The 19,161-nt window shown below is 50.7% G+C and overlaps 2 protein-coding genes across 2 annotated transcripts; both read right to left on the bottom strand.

Moving 5' to 3' along the window:
• Positions 1 to 476: 476 nt before the first annotated feature.
• Positions 477 to 3,515, bottom strand: BROUX77_003005 (uncharacterized protein; the record flags this gene model as incomplete). Its single annotated transcript, XM_073747609.1, has 3 exons — positions 477 to 852; positions 914 to 3,078; positions 3,156 to 3,515. The coding sequence occupies 3 exons, from the start codon at positions 3,513 to 3,515 to the stop codon at positions 477 to 479; spliced, it is 2,901 nt and encodes a 966-aa protein (XP_073608087.1).
• Positions 3,516 to 16,746: 13,231 nt separating this feature from the next.
• Positions 16,747 to 18,271, bottom strand: BROUX77_003004 (uncharacterized protein; the record flags this gene model as incomplete). The annotated part of the gene is made up of 3 exons (XM_073747608.1): positions 16,747 to 17,151; positions 17,282 to 17,986; positions 18,092 to 18,271. The coding sequence occupies 3 exons, from the start codon at positions 18,269 to 18,271 to the stop codon at positions 16,747 to 16,749; spliced, it is 1,290 nt and encodes a 429-aa protein (XP_073608086.1).
• Between the last annotated feature and the right edge of the window lie 890 nt (positions 18,272 to 19,161).

Below are 19,161 nucleotides of genomic sequence, written 5' to 3'. Positions count from 1 at the left end.
GATGATCCCAAACCCCAATGCGAAAAATAAATAACTGCCAAAAGAGGCGTGGTCAAAAGCGGGCGGGCAAGAGCCATCGATGCCAACGCCGGATGCTTTCCTTCAAGCACAAAAAAGAAAAAAAAAAAGAAACAGAAACTGGTATGCATGTGTTGTAATAATCATCGGATCTCTGCCTGCATTTTTTTTGTGAGAGAACAGAGACCACGCCAAGATGTAATGGCCGTGGGTATTAGGTATTGGGCCCCATGGTGGTTGGTGGCCGGTAGAATGGCTTCGATTGACGCCGGAGAAGCAAAGGCAATCCTCGGCCCAAGCCTTCTAGCTCGGTCACATGAAATCATAAAACAAAAAGAAATTGTGCAACTTGGTCGCATCACCGGCTATCGAGGACCAGCAGTCAGTCTACTCGGGCCATAGGAATCGTTGTCGTAAAAAAATAAGAACCATTTCTCACAGCCTTATCTTGGCCACAGTCATATTCTTTCAAAAGTCTCGTGCAGTGGTGGTTGAGGGGTGGTTTCTTGACCAGACTCTGGCAAGGTAGTAGTTGGTGGGCTCGGTGGGCCAATCGCATGATCCGAGTCTTCGTGCTCCTGGCAATCCGTCGACGACATGCTATTATAGCCATCCGAAGGCTCTGAGCCCGAGTGTAGGCGGTGGCGGAACCGCTTGCGCCGCAGAGCAAGGCGTGTTTGCTCGGCTGCCTTTTCTGCCTGAATCTGGCGCTCCCACATGGATGCGTACAGGCCCTTTTTCTGGATAAGTACATCGTGTGTGCCCTTCTCAGCAATTTGACCCTTATCTAGCACAATAATCTGGTCTGCATGAGTAATGGTCGAAAGACGATGACTAAAGAGTATGAGTTAGCATATATACACCCTATCATCGTGGTATGAGACATCCAACTTACGCAATGACCATCAGTGTACGACCTACTCCGAGAGCAGCCAATTCAGTCTGAATCTGCTGTTCGGTATGGGTGTCCAGAGCCGAAGTTGCTTCGTCAAGCAAGATAATACGCGGGTTCTTGAGAATTGTTCGCGCAATCGCAACACGTTGTTTCTCGCCACCGCTTAGACGCATTCCCCGCTCACCAACCTTGGTTTCGTACTGCTCAGGGAAGCTCATGATTTTGTCGTGAATCTTAGCTGCGCGGCAAGCTTCGTATACATCGGCATCCGTGGCAGAAGGGTTGGCGTACTTGAGGTTGAACATGAGTGTTTCGTTGAAGAGAATTGTCTCCTGTGGAACAACTCCAATGTGGCTGCGGACCGAGTCGATGGTTAGGTCTTCTATCTTATGACCGTCTAGCATAATGCACCCCTTAGTGGCATTATAGTAGCGGAACATTAGACGGAAAACAGTCGATTTACCACCTCCAGACTCTCCGACAAATGCAGTAGTAGTGCCGGGGGGGCAGTCAAAGCTTAGATTTTTAAGAGCCGTCGTCTTGTCAGCGTAGGCAAAGTTGACATTGTCCCAGGAAATATGGCCACTGCAAGATTTCAAATCCGCAGTGTTTTCCTTGTCGATGACAGTAGGCCGATAGTTGAACAGCTCTAGTAGACGTTCACCGGATATTAATGCTTGCTGCATAGTGCGGTAAAACTGATTAAAGAAGTTGAGAGGGTTCTGAAGTTGCAGCATGTACGAAAGAAGGGTGACAAATCGGCCACCAGAAATAGTGCCATGAGCAAGCTGCCAGCAGCCAACAACAACGACCAAGCTTAGACCACCGCTAAAAACGAAGGCCTGGATAAAGGTCATCTTGCTGGTCTCGTAGTTTAGGTTGGCCTCGGCACGCTGGAATCTGTCAATGGCGTCCTCGTATCGGCGGTACTCGAATTCCTCGGCGTTGAAGTATTTGACTGTCTCGTAGCTAGTGATTGAGTCGTTCTTCACAGCCTCTTCTTCGCGATCGGCGTTGGTCATTTCACGACGCTGGTCCGCACGGGCACGGGAAAGATTAATGCTAAGCCACACATACCAAATAGTGTTGACACAGACAATAGTACCGTATAAACCATCGAAAACGCTTGAGAAGAAATAGACGCCAAGGAATAGGTCAAAGAGGGTTGGAAACAGGTTGAAGGTGACCTGTTCGAGGAAGTTGTTAATTGAAGCGCCTTTATTGAGGGCTGAGAGGACTTCGCCAGTCTTCTTGCCCAGATGGAAATCCAAGCTGAGTCCATGGACATGGCGGAAAGCTGCCGTCTCAATTCCCTTGTACGAGAATTGAGACACATCAATCCACAGAAGTTGACGAATGGCACCCAAGACTCCAGCTGACCCCTGGAACATGAACAGGAAGTCAAGAATAGCAATTGGCAGCCATGGGATAGTTGAGAAAAAATCACCGGCAAACCCAGTGTAGGTATCGCCGGAGTTCTTGACACGTTCAAGGCAGTCCATCAACTGACCCATCTGCCAGGGGATCAGTACGTTGACAGCGCGCTGTACAACGATGATCATGAAGCACAAAAAGACACGGAACTGCAGTCGCGGGTTGTTCTTGGGCCAGACGTACTGCCAAAAAACGCTGTAAGAACGCAAATATTCAAACCAAGAACGTTGGGGTATTTTCTTGGGGCGATAAAAGCCTGCATCCTCATCACGGCTCCGGGTGTTGACAGGAGCCTTGGTACTCCCATAGCTACACTCGGAATTCGTCAAAAGAACCGTAGTCTCGTCACATTCGCCGGCCTCGCAGTCTCCGTCATGATGTGAGTAGGTTTCGGAGCCGGTATCGGAAAGGGCATCGGCTAAGGTCGCCATGTGCTGGTAATAGGCTTGTGCGAGAGTGGCGAACAAAATGCAACAAACACCGAGGATGACAACGGTGCGCAGGGTGCAAATAAAAACACGGCCCTGGGCCCAGTCATCAAAGCAAACGTCATTAGTGATTGTCTCGTCGGAGCAGGATGGGATACCAAGGCAGTATCCAAGCATGATGATGACTTCGCCGATCAAGCTGACAACCCACGAGTATAAATGAGCGATACCCGGGCCATGTTTGCTATTGTTGAGAGAGAATCCAAAGAAGGCAAAGAGCGATAATGAACTGTAGAGGTACATCTATAGGGCAGGAAGTTAGCATATGGAAGTTGGCGAGAGATCGAAGCAGCAAAAGGCGATATGTCGTGGGATCGTACCAAGCGAGGGGTGTCGGTCCAGTAAGGCGAGTTCGGATCAAGAACATCAACATTGAGAGCATTGGCTTGCGAAAGAAGCCACCAAATATCAATGAAGAAGGTTGCTGCAACGAAGGCGCAGATGGAAACGAAAACTCTTCTACCGGTGGGACCAGTCTCGAGGAGGAAGGGTATTTGGGTAGAGGCGGAAGGCGAGACTTTGCTACTAGAGGGCGGAAACTGGGAGGCTTTTCTTGAGGTTTTGACGCTGTGGACAAGAGAGATGGCAATGAAAACAGCAAAGACAGTCGCAGCATAAAATCTTTGAGTGGCGACAACTGCCTCCATCCAGGCAACATGATTTAATGCCATGTTCAACATTTTCTGGCGACCTCTCAGACTATCCTTCCCCGTATTAGTACAACTGATTTTCCAAACCGTAGCGCATCTCCTTGTCAAAGGCTGAGCTGTGATGTCTGGTGGGAATGCTCGCGGTAGGTGGGTAGAGAGATGGAGGGGAAGCAGATGCGAGCACGTTGGGAGGGGGTCGAAGAGATATAAATAGAGGTGGGGAAGGTGAGAGAAATGCGGTGTGGTGCGAGGTACGTATAGAGAGAGGGAGAGAGGGAGAGAGGGAAGGGAGGGAATGGTAGTAAAGCAAAGAGAACAAGAAGTAGTAAACTTCACAAGTCAGAGTTGAAGAAAGAGGGGAGTCAAGGGACGAGAGGAAAGAATCGGGGAGTATCAAAAAGTGCAAATCGAAAATGGAACAACCAAGATCGAAATGTCGGATGGGACAGCAGGTTGATCTGCAGACACGCGCAAACAGAGGGCCAAAGGGGAAGAAGGAAAAGAAAGGAAATCCGAACAGGAAAAACTCAGATGAGATAAAAAGTTATGGCAGAAGGAGGCCGTTGTGTTGGACTAAGTTCTTGAAATCTTGGCTTAACCGGGATATCCCAGCAGACTAGCTGTAGTATGGGAGGATAAAATCAAGAAATCCACTTATACTTGTAGTCGAATTTGGGAATAGCAGTTGAAGTGCATACTACATGAAGAGATCTCTGGAGAGATAAACGGCCAGAGAACCAAAAAAAAAAATCATCTACCGAAACGAAGAAACGCCGCGCAAAGCAAAAAAAAACAGTTTGGCCAGAAAATGAGAAAAAAAAAAGAGATAATTGTACAAAAAAAAAGAGCAGTTTAAGGCCAGTGATTGGAAGCTGTTTGTTTTTTATTCCTCCAAAAACCGAGAGAATAGCATCTCGGCCGGAAGAGTGGTGTGTGGGGAGGGCGGGTGAGGGGGTGTGAAGGGTGTTGATTTATAACATGTACATATGAAGTTAGTGAATCGCAACAGAACAAGTGTGTACAAACACTGTTGTTCAACATGGCCATGAGCTAGTGCATGTTAAAAGAAGTACAATTTCCAATAAGAAGAAGATGGAAAAGAAGGAAAGAAAGGTAGCACGGCTCAAAGCATTCAGTGAATAGAGGAAAAGAAAACAGGCTATTAGAAGATAAAAGTATCACACTAGGAGTGCATACTTGTACAGACTCCTCTTGCAGTCTTGTATGTAGACTTGGATAGCGTGTATCCAGTTGGGTCCGAATTTCGGCTTCGTTTGTGGACAAGGATGGGAGGGCAGTCCATGGAGGAAGGGGAATATGTCATAGACAAGCAAGCTTGAAAAAGAGACTGACAACAGAGGATAGCTTGTACAAACCACAGCCCACAGGACTCAGGTTCTAGACAGGAATAGACTTGTAAACGGAACCGTATTAGGCATTATGGACTATTGGACTGGCAGTGCAGAGGCAGCCAGTTCAAGCTTGGGTTTGCAAAGACAGGGACCTCAGAATAGAGGCAGGCCTCTGCGTTGAGTTCAGCGTATGTATGTACAGGCATTTGGCGAGCAAGGGTGGGGAGACACTTGTCAAGGTCACCCGTCAAGGACTTGTAGAGCGGGGGATATGGCATATACAGAGACAAACCGCAGACAAGGCAGGGAACATGTAGAGCCGAAACTTGTCTGGAGGCTACATGACATGACGCGTGCATAGGTTTTGCCGTGGAGGCCTTGCTGGGCATATGCTATGCTTCCCTGGCAGAGATGGAGAGCGTATATATACAAGCAAGCATATAAGGGACACAAACATGTGGTAAAGATGACGCACAGGCGTGTTGTGAGGCTTGAATGGGGCAGCAGGGGTGGCCATAATCCAGACCACAGACAAGAGGAGGACAAGAAAACAAACGGAGGAAATATCTCGGAGCACTCACGCGAGAAGTAACGCACGTAGGCAGCCTTGTTAGCGGCGGAGAAAGAAGGACAGGCGGACGGCGGAGGGCAGCGGGCAGCGGGCAGCGGGCAGCGAGATGTTGTATCTGGCTGATTTGCAATGGATGGCAAGACGACTCTGGCGATTGGCGTGGGTGAAAAGAAGAAGAAGAAGAAGAAAAGGAAGAGAAGATCAGCTCGTAAAAAATCCCGGCGTGCAAATTTTTATATGGCTGTACTTTTATGAGCGGCAACTGCCTCTACCACAATGCGGAGTCGACAACAACTTCAGCTTCGGCCCCGAGAAGTCTTTCAAAGTCTTTCAGAGGCAAGGACTTGAATCTGGACGAGCAGTTGCTCTTCTGAAATGGCAGTGCTCCAACGGCGGCTTCAGGTCGTTGGTAGCTGACAGCAGTTATACAGCGACAATCTCAGTTGGTTGGTTCTGATATGCAGACTCCGCACCGCTCAAAGGCACAGGGCCTGCAGAGATTCATGCTGCAAGAGAAGCTTTGTGGGGACGTTCGCACCTTGGGGATTCGTTATAGAAATCAAGATGGAAGCAGAGGAGCAAGCGGGTGCTGTGTAACTGCAGGTACAGAAAACTAAAGGAACCTGCTAGTTATGTAGCTAACTAACTACTTGGTACATACATACTTGACTTGATAGTCAGTTACTTCAACCGGCACTTGCGACAAAGTGACACAGATCGTTGGAGGGACAGGAGCCGGCGATTCACGTTGCTTGGTGCTGTGGCTGATAATGTGGCTGAGCAAGACCTCCACTGACAGGCACATGCACAACGCCACAACAAAAAAGCAACCCTTGTTTTTTAGCTCCTTTTCCTCGTCATCTCATCATGGCTCCATTTCCGTGCTCAAAACGACAGGATCTGGAATGGGCGCAGGGTTTGTGTCCCGGGCGTTTGGCTCCAGACGCTTGCATCGGAGGTAGAGTGCCAGTTCAAGATCGTGGACCCGAGACTCGAGTCTAGAACTAGCCAAAGCCTAAGCTCGCTCTCCCGCTAGATGAATCTGACACAGGATTGGCATGGGACAAGCACATGATGGGCGTTGACGTCATAGGTCATTTCTTCTAATTATGTCTGTTTCTTGCCTGCGACTGATAAAGTGACCAAGTAGGCGACCAAATAAGCGCGTGTAGCTAGATCGGGACCAGAGGGAGGGAATCGAGTTGTGACAGATCTGTTGCATGTACATACTGCACCAAATGATTCTTGCATCCAAGTAGACCTGCGCAAAGGCGAATTCGTAAACTCCACGCGACTGTTTCGGGGCATTGTTTCCGGTGTTGAGCTAACCCTCAGCCCACACCACAGGCCATAGGATCCTAGCTTGGCTTAGTTGTAAGATGTTTGATGGTGGCTGCCAGTAGTCTTTCAGCTGCGATTTTAATCATCTCATGTAGGCACGTGAGAACTCATATGTCTATCGTTATGCACTAACTACTTGGACAAGTGAGGACTTGTGTGGACAGAAATGTGCATGTGGCTGCCCAGGTGAGCACTTCTGTGGCAGTGCCTGGGACCGAGCCCAGATGGAGGAGAGGCAACAAGAACTAAAGGAATGACGTATGACGTGTGCGTGGACTTGGATATTTATGCGTCTCCAGTCAGTCTGCCAGGTCGACAGAAGAAAGACAAGAAACAGCAGCGAGGAGAGAGGGCTCACTTGGCTCGGTCCGGTCGGCTGGGTCGTCATGCCCTCCGGCCGGATGGCTGAAACAGCCCCCTCTGAGCACGAAAAAGAGGGTCTTTTCTTTTTTCGTACCCTTTCACACCAACCTAGGTAAACTAGTTTGAGGGTTGCGGTAGTTATTAGTTATGTGTAGTTAGCCAGTTAATTCTACTTCCGCCAACTCAAGTGGCAGCAGCCAGAGGAGGGATGCTTCAAGCAAGAGCCAGACAAGCTGGACCCACTTGACTTGCGGAACACACTCCCATATCGGCCGATCCCCGATCCTCGATCCCCGATCCCCGATGGCTCTTTCTCCCCTCCTGGCCCTGTTGTTGCCTCCTTTTCGAGCCATGATCGCTCTCATTTCTGCAGCTGCATGTTTATCATCACCATCGACGTACGTGCTTGAAACCCGCGTGGCAAATCGCTATGCACATGTCTCCTTTGGGAAATACTCGATGATGTTCAATATGAGAGTCTATGTATACTTGCAATTAACTACAGCCAGATAGAGAGGAAACGTGTTGAGTGGAGGCTGCCCAAGAACTGGACTGAGGCGGGGGGGCGAGAGAAGCGCAAGGCCAAGTACGTACACAACTACTTGTAGATGTCTGGGCCTGTGCATATACAATACAGGTTTACGTTTCCAGGCGCATCATGGAACCAACATGCAGCCTACCCTTTGATTCTCCACTTACGCGGACATGGACGTCGACATGCACCGCCTGTTGGCTATGGTGGACCATCGGCTTAGGTAATTTTGGCCTGCCTGCAGCAGATCATTGCATCCCGACTGTTCAATATCGAAAGCAAAGGCCCATTGTGCATCGCCAGCCGAATCAACGCCAACAACCTGCACGGCTCGGCCTGCTGCGGACAGTACTGACGGGCTGGCCTGGCTTCATGCAGGCATCCGTACCCGCGTTTATTCCGGCTTCCTGCTGTCTGGCCGCCTCTGGTTGGCCGCCTGATGGGATGGACGCCGGGCCGTCCACTCGGCCACTCGCGCGGCCTGACTTGGCCAACGGGCAGGGAAACCCTGGGCCATGCCTTGGTCTCGTATTTTGTGCATATCAGTGTGGCCCTGATCTTGTTCGCGCACGGATCAAGACGTAGTCCACCCCCGCCATGGTCAGGGCCGTCTATGGGTTCATGGAACGTCCGGCTACCTATAGCAACACCCAACAAAACCCGCCAACTAGTGCCGTAGCTTATTTTGTACGGCAAGAGGGTGGGCCGCTGCGGCACCACTGATTGGCCTGACTCCAGATCCCAGCCCAGGGAACGGAGACCCTGGTGCTAGTGATGTGCCTTTTGGGGTACACACCACCCTCTGTCTGCGTCCCAAAGAGGACTGCGACTTGCTGTTTGTCTATTTGTCTGCACTGTACCGCCTTGGACGCTGATGCCACGCCTTTGCTCTTCAGCCTGTCATAGCTCAGCCCAGTTCTGTGATCGACACAGGACAGACACAAGCATGTAGTTATGTGTTTATCTAAATACCTATTCCACGACCTGTCTCTGCCCGCGGATACCCTTCAGGCGTCTGCCCACCAAGGCAGGGCCTGGAAAGTCGACCCACTGACCCGCTGAATCCCACTTTCGTGCACTAGCTCTAGGCCTAAGCCTACTGTGCCAGCCGAGCCAGGGCGTGAATTTATGGCGGGTACAAAGTATGGCTCTCGCTAGCCAGCTATTCATTTCTACCATGTTTCTGTCAAGTATTGTATGTATGTACATGTATGACCTGGTCAGAGCTGTCTGTGCAGAGACGGAAGAGGGGGTTTAGAACCAATCACAGCGAATGCCAATTGCAATCGCACTAATCTAAAGGTCTAGACGTCTTCTGCTAATGGACCCTTGCAGGCCAGAAGCCTATCGGCCCTGAAGCTGTGGGGCCTAGAAGCCTGGCATCTTTGAGCCCAGACGCTTCCGAGACAGCGCCAGGGTGGTCCGGACTTGACTTGTATACTCATACTTTCGTATTTCAACCACCGCAACTCCCACACGCTCGTTCTTCGCCGTTTCTGCGGGCTTTCCGCTCATGTCGGCTCGGGACGGAATGGCGTGGTATTTGTCCAGATACGGCCACATGTACAAAGACAGACACATGCACTTATACTTGCAGGTTTCTTCTTCTAACCCATAAGACGGCGAGCTAATTATTGCCGCCCTCTCCACGTACAAAGACTTGCTTGCCAATGAATGAAGATAGCGAGACAAACACCAACGCAAGGTCGACATTCCTGTCTCATCGTGCTCTGCCGCTTGCTTGCTGCTTCATCACAAGACTCGAGAATGGAATGCCGCCACGCATCAGCTTGAGCATCAACCCAAGAATTGATACACGTGGATGTGCCAACTAACCAACCATACTTGCCCTTGTTTCTGCACATTCATATGTATGCACATAATACATCTGCAGGCGTCTTTGATCTCGCACATGTCATGTACCAAGCTAAGGCCGTTTCTATGGCCGGTTACACAGACTTTTGACGACAGGTACCATATCTACTACATACATACATACTAGCAAAGAACCAACTATACTGATAAATGCCGCTGCCGTTTCCGCTGCCGCTGCCATGCACTTGCTTCTAGATACCAAGTACATGAGACTGTTCAAACTCCATCCTGCCCAATGCAGAGAGTTTTCTATCGTGCCGCTGCCGCTGCTGCTTCTCATGCCATTCTTTTCTCTATTCAGCAAATATATACATGGGTTCTTTCTTTTTTTCCTTGTTTTCGCCAATCTCATACAACTTGTGATATAGAGAGAGATCCATAATACCAAGTCTTTTTTTGTGTTTGTTTTCTATAAGCAAAGAAAAAACGAGATGCTCATCCCGGTGCAAGTAATCAGCCGCGTAACTAGGTCTAAGCAGCCCCAGACCAGATGCAAGTAATCCGCTTGCACATATTTGTAACCATATTGAAGAGACGAACGACGTACTATACTTTTTACTTACTACTACTAGTATAGACGATGTGATCCTTATTCCCATGTTTTGATTGTCCTCTTTGAGTCCCCGGTCAAACTTGAGTTCTACGCCCCTGTCCTATCTTTTACAAGTAAACAACCTATGTTGGTGTTGCATCAAGGTGTACAATCACCTTTTGGGCTTCGACCTTCCTCTTTGTGCCAACGCTCGGATTAAGTTCAAAACGCAAGATCTCAAGTATACCTGTACACTCAGATCAATTAGAGTTTAGGCCAATTGACCTGAGATTACCATAAACTGATTACCATAATTGATCTGTCTACACATTGTTTCCGGCTTACATACATATAGCTTCATGCTATTGCCGAGGCCTGGAAGCTGCCAGCACTTTGATGAGGGGGCGCTGACTGGCTCGGCTTACGACAACCTTTGGCTTAGACAGAGAGGAGAAGCCGGCTACTAGCCATGATATTTGAGGCCACCAGTTGCCCACCAGATTGCTCTGCATGTATGCCGCGTGAGAAAAAAAACTTTTACGTTGGTCAGATTGAAAGCCAGAACCGATACACTGCCCAATGAGACATGTGTATGTTACCCCTCGCCCAATTTTGGAGGCATGCATGGCGACGGCCCATTTGCGTGTTTCTTACATAACTAACTATAGGTAAACCTGTAAACAAGTGTACTTCTATGACGCCAATGTCTTAAGGCGGCCGGTCTACTAGCCGAGAACCGGCGTTCGTTATCGTGGTGTTCTCCTAGTGCTAGTACTCTTAGAAGTAAAGATGCGCAGATGCTCTATCTATTCTTACCAAACCAACATGAGGCCCGCAGCCACGTCTCTCACATCGCGCCTGTCTAGCCGTCTCGTTAAGCTAGCCGTGCTACTATGGAAGAACACACAGGCCCAATTGAGACATAGCCTGATGACAGATTCTTCAAGATGAGTTACGCGGGCCTCAAGAGCTATACTGTTTGGTATGTATGTGTGTGTCCATGCCGCGATAAAGGATAACGATGCATGTACTAGAGATTCGGAGCAAATTTTACATAGCATCCACCGCTTCGCGTCTTGGGTTGTATGGATGCAACGTTCACAGAGCACCAGCACAGGCAAAGAGAAGCACAATAACAAAAGAGGGCGGACGGGGGCTTAGCATAAAGTATTGCAAACACGGCAGTCCCGGTTTCTTGCCTAGTAGAATTGACGCCCATATGAGTTGACATGCAAGTGAGCAAGTACATCCATGTACGCATTCAAGGGAACCGACTAGATGCACAAACACGTGTATGTGTACAACTCCTTTGTCACGTCCTAGGGCGGTGTAGAGGGTAGCCACAACAGCAAAAAGAAACCCAGACAGCCAGAGAAGCTACATGAACCTGGAGAATAGTTTCATTGAAGTAGCCGGCGACGGAGCAGGGGCTAAAGATATGGGGTTGGCGCTGCGTGTCGCCAGTATGAAAGACTTACTGTTTTTGATACAACTGGCCAGGGAACAGGATTCATTGGGATACGGATCTCATCCCATGCAGTGAGATATCTGTCTGTGTCTAGCGGCAGCTGAAGAGACCACATCGCTATGATAAGAAAGAAGATTGGTAGACACACATGCATATGCGCAGTAAAACAAAAAAGACAACCAATGAATATGATTGGAATCTGCACAGCTCGGCCGGTTCTCCCGCACGGGTCCGAGACAGAGAAGGCCTGCGAGTACCAGTATCAGGATCCCCGAGGGAGAGGACTGCTACAAAATATTCCACGGCGACATGCGAGCAAATCCAATCAAGACAAGAACACCAAACTGACCTGTCGAGAAAAAGAATGTCGAACTCAAATTCACCTTGAAATCTTCTCATCTACCCGTCGTCTTTTGTTAGCTGTTTTTAGATGCGCTACTTGCAGCCACAGCACGGCAGAAAGAAAAAAGGGTTGAGCATGTATATATGCATGTGTGTAAGTAACTACCCTTGTTTTGTGGTTTTCTGTATTGGGTGCAGTCACCACGAATATTCACTTGCCTTTTTACTGACACTCTCCCCTCAAACAGTAGCTAGCGTGGCGAATGGTGTGGTTGGTTTCCCCTTTTCGCCACGTTTGTAAATGTCTACTTGGATGTCTTTCTCCCAAATGTGCCTTGATGAGCGCAACTATATAGTGGGGAGGAGGGTCTTTTTTTTCCAATTTATTTTTGGACATTCGTCGAGTCTTGTGCTTTGTGCAACAGTACTACATCTCTAGAGACTGGCAATTTCTCTTTTGGGCGTGAATAATAAGAAGCCAAAAAAGGCATCTTCTCTTCTGGTCGGCCATTGTGTCACCGTCGATTGAACCACATCGCAGTAAAAGAACCTCAACATTTTGTGGGAGGCCACCATCCTGGAGATGGCAACAGCCGACTGCGGAGACAGGTTGTCTGTCTCCTTGGCACGAGGGCCACCTCATGTGAAAGGTCTTTGTTTACCCCAGACAAACAAAAAGAAAATACAGTAACCGGAAAGCAAGGCGAAAACAGGCCTCAAGGAGGATCGGTTGTGGTGAGCCTCCTAACGTCTGCCAGCACAGTAGAGGCACCGAGGATACACGTGTAAGTGCGTTTGTGCGATTGCCTTCAAGGTAGGGAGATCGAGATAACTACAAAGCAAATGAGGCTGACAAAGACGACGACTTGGGATTCTGTGAGCCGCGAGGCAGACACCCAATGCCAATTTCAACAAAACCTTTCTGCACTGGGGATGCATGCCCGATTTCTTTGCCGGCACACCTCGCCACTGACCTTCTGATCGTTTTCTTTGCATGACATGTATGTATGTACATACCTTGATGCACAGCCTTGTCGTTGGGCAGTAGCCAGCCTCGACAAAAAAAGGAAAAGACCCCACGTCCGGTTCTCCCCAGCCAAGCAGCGGTGTGGCTCCCAAGTACAAGTACAAAGTACAAAGGAACACATTGTGTGGTTTTGTGATTTTCATTGTTGTCTCTGTACTACGCTAGCTCGGTCCGCCAGAGCTGAGCCGGGAGGGGCTAAGGACTAGCTCACCAAAGGTTGCTGGGCTTTTATGGACGGGAAGGCAGAACCTGTGCATGCAACTATTCCTTCTCATTCATTTGCTGTTTGATCTAGTTGCGTTGAATGCAGGACCACCCTAGAAAGCGGCCTACGGAAAGCATACGCTTGTAGCTTGATCATCATTGTCTTTACTGGGTTCTATTCAAGCAAATGACGGATTGTTGGGTCCCTAGCTGACAAGCCTGCTTTTAATCAGAAAACAAGCCATGGGGTCTCTCTGCCCCTACTCACCCACCAGCGACCGTCATAGCTATGTATGTTGCCTTGCTCCAGGGGCTCGATTCTGCCGTAGCTTATATCCCCTTTACAGCTGACAGAGTCCCATTAGTTTGGTCATACTCGCACTCTGACAAGCATGTACGTAACTAACATCACCTCGATTCGGGAGCCGGCCGTAATGATTATTCCCTTGGTTGTATAGCTCGAGTCTTGGAAAGACTGACCTTCATTTGGCTAAGGCCAGGTACGGCTCAGCTCACCCCTGCTCATCAAAAGTATACAAGTAAGTTATACGAGCCAGCGAAAAGAAAATGACAACAAGTGGGTGCCGCGTAGTTAACAACTGTACAATGACATCATCTTGGCCCCTTGAAAATTTGAGTTTCCAGTTCTTGATCAGTCAACACAAAAGGTCTAGACAATGGACCTCAAGGCCCAGACTGGCCCAGGCAAGATCGGACCCGGTGTCAACCTAAGCAAGGTAGCAACCCTCCGATTGGCTTTTCTGGTTGTGTGGTGGTGCGTATCGACATGTGTAAGAACACAAATATGCACGTGTAGCTACATCTGTTGGACAACAAGTTAAATCGAATGCCATGGCATGCAATGGACTGACTACGTCTATCTGCCAGCTCTTGTGTAAACTGGTCCCTCTTAGAAAATCCTTGCAGAGCAGAGCATCCGGGTGTACGACAGTTGTGATATGTGACAACGATGGTAGCATGGCAAAAGCGCAGACGGTGAAGGTTGGAGCGGCGAATCACATTGGCGGAACCAAGGGGGAGAGCAAGAGACCGCCATTTCCTGCAATCACCACTGCTCCCAGGTACAATGAACCTCTGGGACTCGACTGTCTTTGCCACTGCGTACGCAACAAGAAGAAGAGGAGAGAAGGCAAGAGAAGAGCAAAAGAAAAGAAAAAAAGAGAGGCCCAGATCCTACCTTGGGTCTTCTTCGCCTGCGTACAGATCTCCGGCTATTCTTAGGACTTGAGTGTGTTGCACAACTTGGTCTTGGGACACAGGCGCGATAGCGACTTGTCATGTCCCATGTGTGCGCTGGACAAAAGATTTCGGCCATGTAGGCTTGGGATCGATTGTGGCGGACCTGCCACCCAGCGTACAACGCCAACAACACAGGAGGACTCACAGAGCGCCCGAGCTGATCGCGCCTTTTGCTCTGGCTCTTGTGTGCGTGGAAGATCGGCGGGTGGAGACATTGGGGATGGGTGAGCGAGGGATACACAGGGCCAAGGGACCTTGAGTTGTCGGTCATACCGGGCGCCCGTTTTTGTAGTCTCGTGACAGCAGCCACGTAGCAACTCTATTCCAACCTCGACACATCTTTGTTTCCCGCCCGCGCCTCAAAACGACGCAGCATCCAACGCCGCCCCCCCCCTTCCCCCCTTGGGCCCCCCCGCGGGACTTTGGCCCGCGTACCACTGTGCTGCTTCAGTGTTCGCTTTTCTTGAACGAGTGCCCTGCAGCCAGCTCGCATTAGTCCTCTCCTCCCGCAGACACGCAGGTGCGGATGCTCACCGCCTGTCTCGTGGCCCGACAGCAAGGAAAAGAAAAAGGCGCCGTCGCGAGCTACACAAGCCCGGTGTCTTGCCCCGCCCCCTCCCGTCTGTCTGGCTGTCTGGTGCCTGGTTCCTTCATGTCTTGTGTGCCTGTTAGCTAGCCACGTCGTGATCTAGCTCTGGCCTGCTGCCGCCCCGGAAAAAAAAACGCCGCTCCTCCCACACCTCTCTTGCTCCCGCTTCTCGACCAGGGCTAGAAGCTGATACAGGCGTGAAGTGCAATGAATTCTACCTTTGCTGTCTAGCCCACAGGGCCATTTATCTCTCCGAATCATGTATGTACATACATCTCCCCGGCCTCTGTCTTTTAGTTTGGGATTTTCTTTACTTTGCTTCCTTCCGTAGTCAATCCCCATCCTGGCTCGCCACATGCTACGTCCAGTCTTTCTCCCATTATCCTCCACACGAAACCTAACTCCTTTCCGGCTGGATTCATTTCGGCCGACGCATACGTAGGCGATGTGAGGCATGTGACACGCTACGTGCACAAGTGGTGGGAGTTAGCCTAGCCTAGCACAGAGCTGCGTTGCGCTGCGCCGTGATGCTCTGCGCTGTGCCAGCATGAATATGCCATTGGCCGTTTATTCTTGGTCTCATCCTTGGGTCGTCCTGACGGTAACGTGCAGTCTGTCCGGCAGCCTGTCTGGCGGCCCGCCTGGAATGTCGGGCTTTGCCTCGCCCACGGCACTACACTGCGTGAGACAGCAAGCTACTTCTGCCCGTGGACATGCACATGCACATGGCATAACACGGCGCGTACGCGGTGGGTGCGCCCAAGCCTTCCGATTGAACATGTCGCCCGCCACTAAACCACCGGTTTTGTGCCTCCACGCACCTTTCCATTGTTCTTGGACTGATGCGCCGTTACACAGCTGCAATACCGCTTCTTTCTTTCTTTTCTTTGTCTCAATGTTTGTGCGATACATGTACCGCCCGTGGTACTACCTTGCCTTGCCTTAGCTACCTGCGCATCAAAGTCCCCTGAGATGGGCACTCGTCGCAAAAAGAATGCACATTAATCTGTCTGTGGTGCCGGACCCGACGGGACGACGACGGCTTTCTGCACGTGTGGAGGGGGGGAGGGGGCATTCCGGCGACACCAGGCCCAGTCGATACAAGCTATACGTTTTCGCGTGTAAGCTGCGGTGCCCGATCGATGGACCAAGTAGTTGGTCTCGCTTTGTGTCAGAGTGTAGGACCTGGTTGTGTTGGGCAGCAAGCCACTACTATTCATATTCTTGGCGCGCGTTATGCTGCCGCTGCCGCCGTCGATGATGGTCGTGGTCGTGGTGTATGGGTAGGCCGCCAGACTGTCAAGAACTATGTAACACGCGACAAGATTAGCCACGCACAAGGGCAGTATGTAATGGATTTTCAAGGTCAAGTTTGCACCCATGGGAAGCTGTGGTGGAAGCTGCTCATCGTAATATAGCCTGATTATTCAAGTTCATATATATGTGTATATACGGAATAGTGTGGAACTGTGTGTGGAGCTGGAGCATTGCCTGATGCTCCATTGCCCGAGACAAGGACCGGCATTTCCTCGTCGGTCATTATCAAACACATGCAGACCGACCCATCTATGCTTCTCCTCCGCCGCTATCGTCATGAGTCATGATATTACAAGTATTATAAGCAAAACGAGAAAGAAGAAAAAGTTGCAGTTTGCGGCCCGGAAGGTACGTGGGCATCGGAACTGAAAGGTGGTAAGTAGAATAAAGAATAAAGATAGAAAGGAAATCAGAAGATGGAAGCGGAGGGTTTTTTTTTTGACAAAAATGCAGAGTCGCCGCCATCGGGACGTATGCCCATCAGGTCTCTAGTTTGAATCTGAAACTTTGATTTCCACAGGCGCCTTTTTGTCAGCCAGGAAGTTCTTGTCGGCCGAGCTGTGAGACTCGTCAGACTCGTCCTCGGACCGGTCGTCATCAGCAGTCGAGTAGCGGATGAAGCGGTAGGCGATTCGGACAATGTGGGTCAGCCAAATCAGGTTCAGGGTCTGCAGAGACGACAGCAGAGTGGTTGCAATGCATTGTGCCAAAAGACACTTGTACTGCTCGTTTTCCCAGTCCAGCTCAAAGGGGCCAATGGTGCGAAACTCAAAGAAGAGCGAAATAAGAATGCGAATGTTGATGTAGTGTCGGCAGTAGACCCACACACACATGAACAAGAAGAAGTATGGGCCGACGATGGGCGAGTCAAGGTAGTTGAGTGTCTTGGAGGTCTACATGAGAGTTGGTTAGTTGGCTGGCGATCGAGGTCAAAGCTACGAGTGACGTGATGTGACAGGCTAGCAGGCCCAAGCTTTTGGGTGTTTCTTTTTGTTATCTTGGGCCATGTGGCAAAGGACTTACAGCAAGGAAAAAGTCGCTAATGTCGTGAGTCGAGAACACGGCAAGGCCGACATAGGTAAAGTGGAAGCGGTAGCTCAGGCCAATGAGCGTCAGGGTGACAACGTGGTGCAGGCATAGCTCCTTGTAGTCCTTGCGAGGCTTCTCCAGGCCCATGATGAGTACAATGGCCTGCTGGGCCCAGTAGGCGGCCTGGAACAGGTAGTAGAACTTGACGACATCCTCATGGGTGCGGTGCGGGAAGTTTTCGTACATGCCCCTGGTGTTGTAGTACCAGACGGGGGTTCTGCTCATGACGTACATGCCAAAGGGAGCCAGGCAGCCAAAGTAGATGGCCGTGTACATCTGCTCCATGAAGCGAGCCTGTTTTGATCGCGACAGCTTAAAGCAGCGAGACATGGGGCGCAATACAGCCTGCATGATGAACTCGCGCGTAAACGACAGCACGACGGTGTAGAATAAGACAAAGGCAAAGTCCCAGCGGCCCTTGCCATATTGCAGCGGCGCGCCGTCGTCGGTGGCTGGCAGCGGATAGCTGAGGAAGATGAAGTGGTGTATGGGATTTGACGAGGTCGGGTTGAGGGCGTATAGCAGGCCGAAGGCGGCGAGGATGACGGCGGGAATCAGATATGTGTGCTTTATCATGGCGTTGTTTACTTTGTGAAAGACGGTACGGGCACGTCGTCGCTTGGAGTTCTTGTCGGAGGGCTACATGCGGCGGGCGGCACGGAACGGCCACGGGTCAGCAAGAGGGCGGGCGGGTGAGGGCAGACGGAGCAGGCAAACAAGCCACAAGGGCAGAGAAGAACGTACCGATGCCGAGTCATTGGCACTCATGGCCACGCGGCTCGAAGCCAGTGCCGGGGCGCTGGTATCGCCCAGGCGGACATCGGAGCCGAGAAAACTCGATTTGCGCCGGCGGCGAGGCCCTGACCCCTCGTCGAGGGACGGCGGCGAGAGTGCGGACAGGAGCGGTTCCTTTTGATCGGCCATGGCTGCGGAGTGAGAGGGCCACGAATCAATGCGACGGGAGAGACGTGCCGGAAGGGAGGGAGGGAGGGAGGAGAAGGGGGAGGGGGCCTGGATATAGCTTCTATAGTTGGACAGAGGCCAGAGAGCTGTGGTGTCGAGGAAGTCGAGTCGGCACAGCGGAACAATCGAGTTTGAAGTGTCGCGTGGGCAGGGAGAACAGGATGAAAACAAAAAAAAACAAGGTCGAGTCGATTATTCAGCCGCCTTGTTCGGCCTGCCAGGCGTCAGGCCTCGAGGCTTCAGGGGGGGCTGTTATTGTTGTGGGGGGGGTCCAGGCCAGGAGCCAAATGAGCAGAAATAAAGAGAGAGAGGCCAAGTCAAGGTTCAAGGTGGAGAGATGGCAGCACCCAGAAAAAATACCCAAAAAAATACGTGCCGTCTGAGGTCTGATTACTGGTGCATGGGTAAGAGTAAGAACCCACAGACATCAAATGGGAGGGAGTGGGGCACGGCCGCCGGAACCGGCTTTGCAGGACGGTCCGACTGTGGACTGAGTCGGCAAACGGAGCGTCGGGGCTGTCCGGCAGGTTGCTCGGCGTCGACTGCGGGCCGCTTCGGCCTACCGTGGTTCGTGGTTCTCCGTCGGTGGAGAGCAGACGGCCACGGCCGGGACATGTCCGGCAAAACAACAGATTGCCACTGCATTTATTTATGTGTGTGTGTACATTAGGGGCTCGCCAACTCTCTGTGAAGCGAGCGCTAATACATGGCACAAACTCATGGCACAGCCAAGGCAAGGAAAGACACCAACTAGTTATAAAAGCAAAACAAAGTACGCCTGTGACCGGTAGCCCGCTACTGAGTCCCTTTTTTAAACGCCATCCCAATGCCATTGGTCCATTTTCAACGCC

Source organism: Berkeleyomyces rouxiae, assembly GCF_048999995.1.
Source record: "Berkeleyomyces rouxiae strain 22BRR77 chromosome Unknown BrBRR77_ptg000002l, whole genome shotgun sequence".
Classification (NCBI taxonomy): Eukaryota; Fungi; Ascomycota; class Sordariomycetes; order Microascales; family Ceratocystidaceae; genus Berkeleyomyces; species Berkeleyomyces rouxiae.
This window is presented reverse-complemented; position numbering and strand designations above follow the sequence as displayed.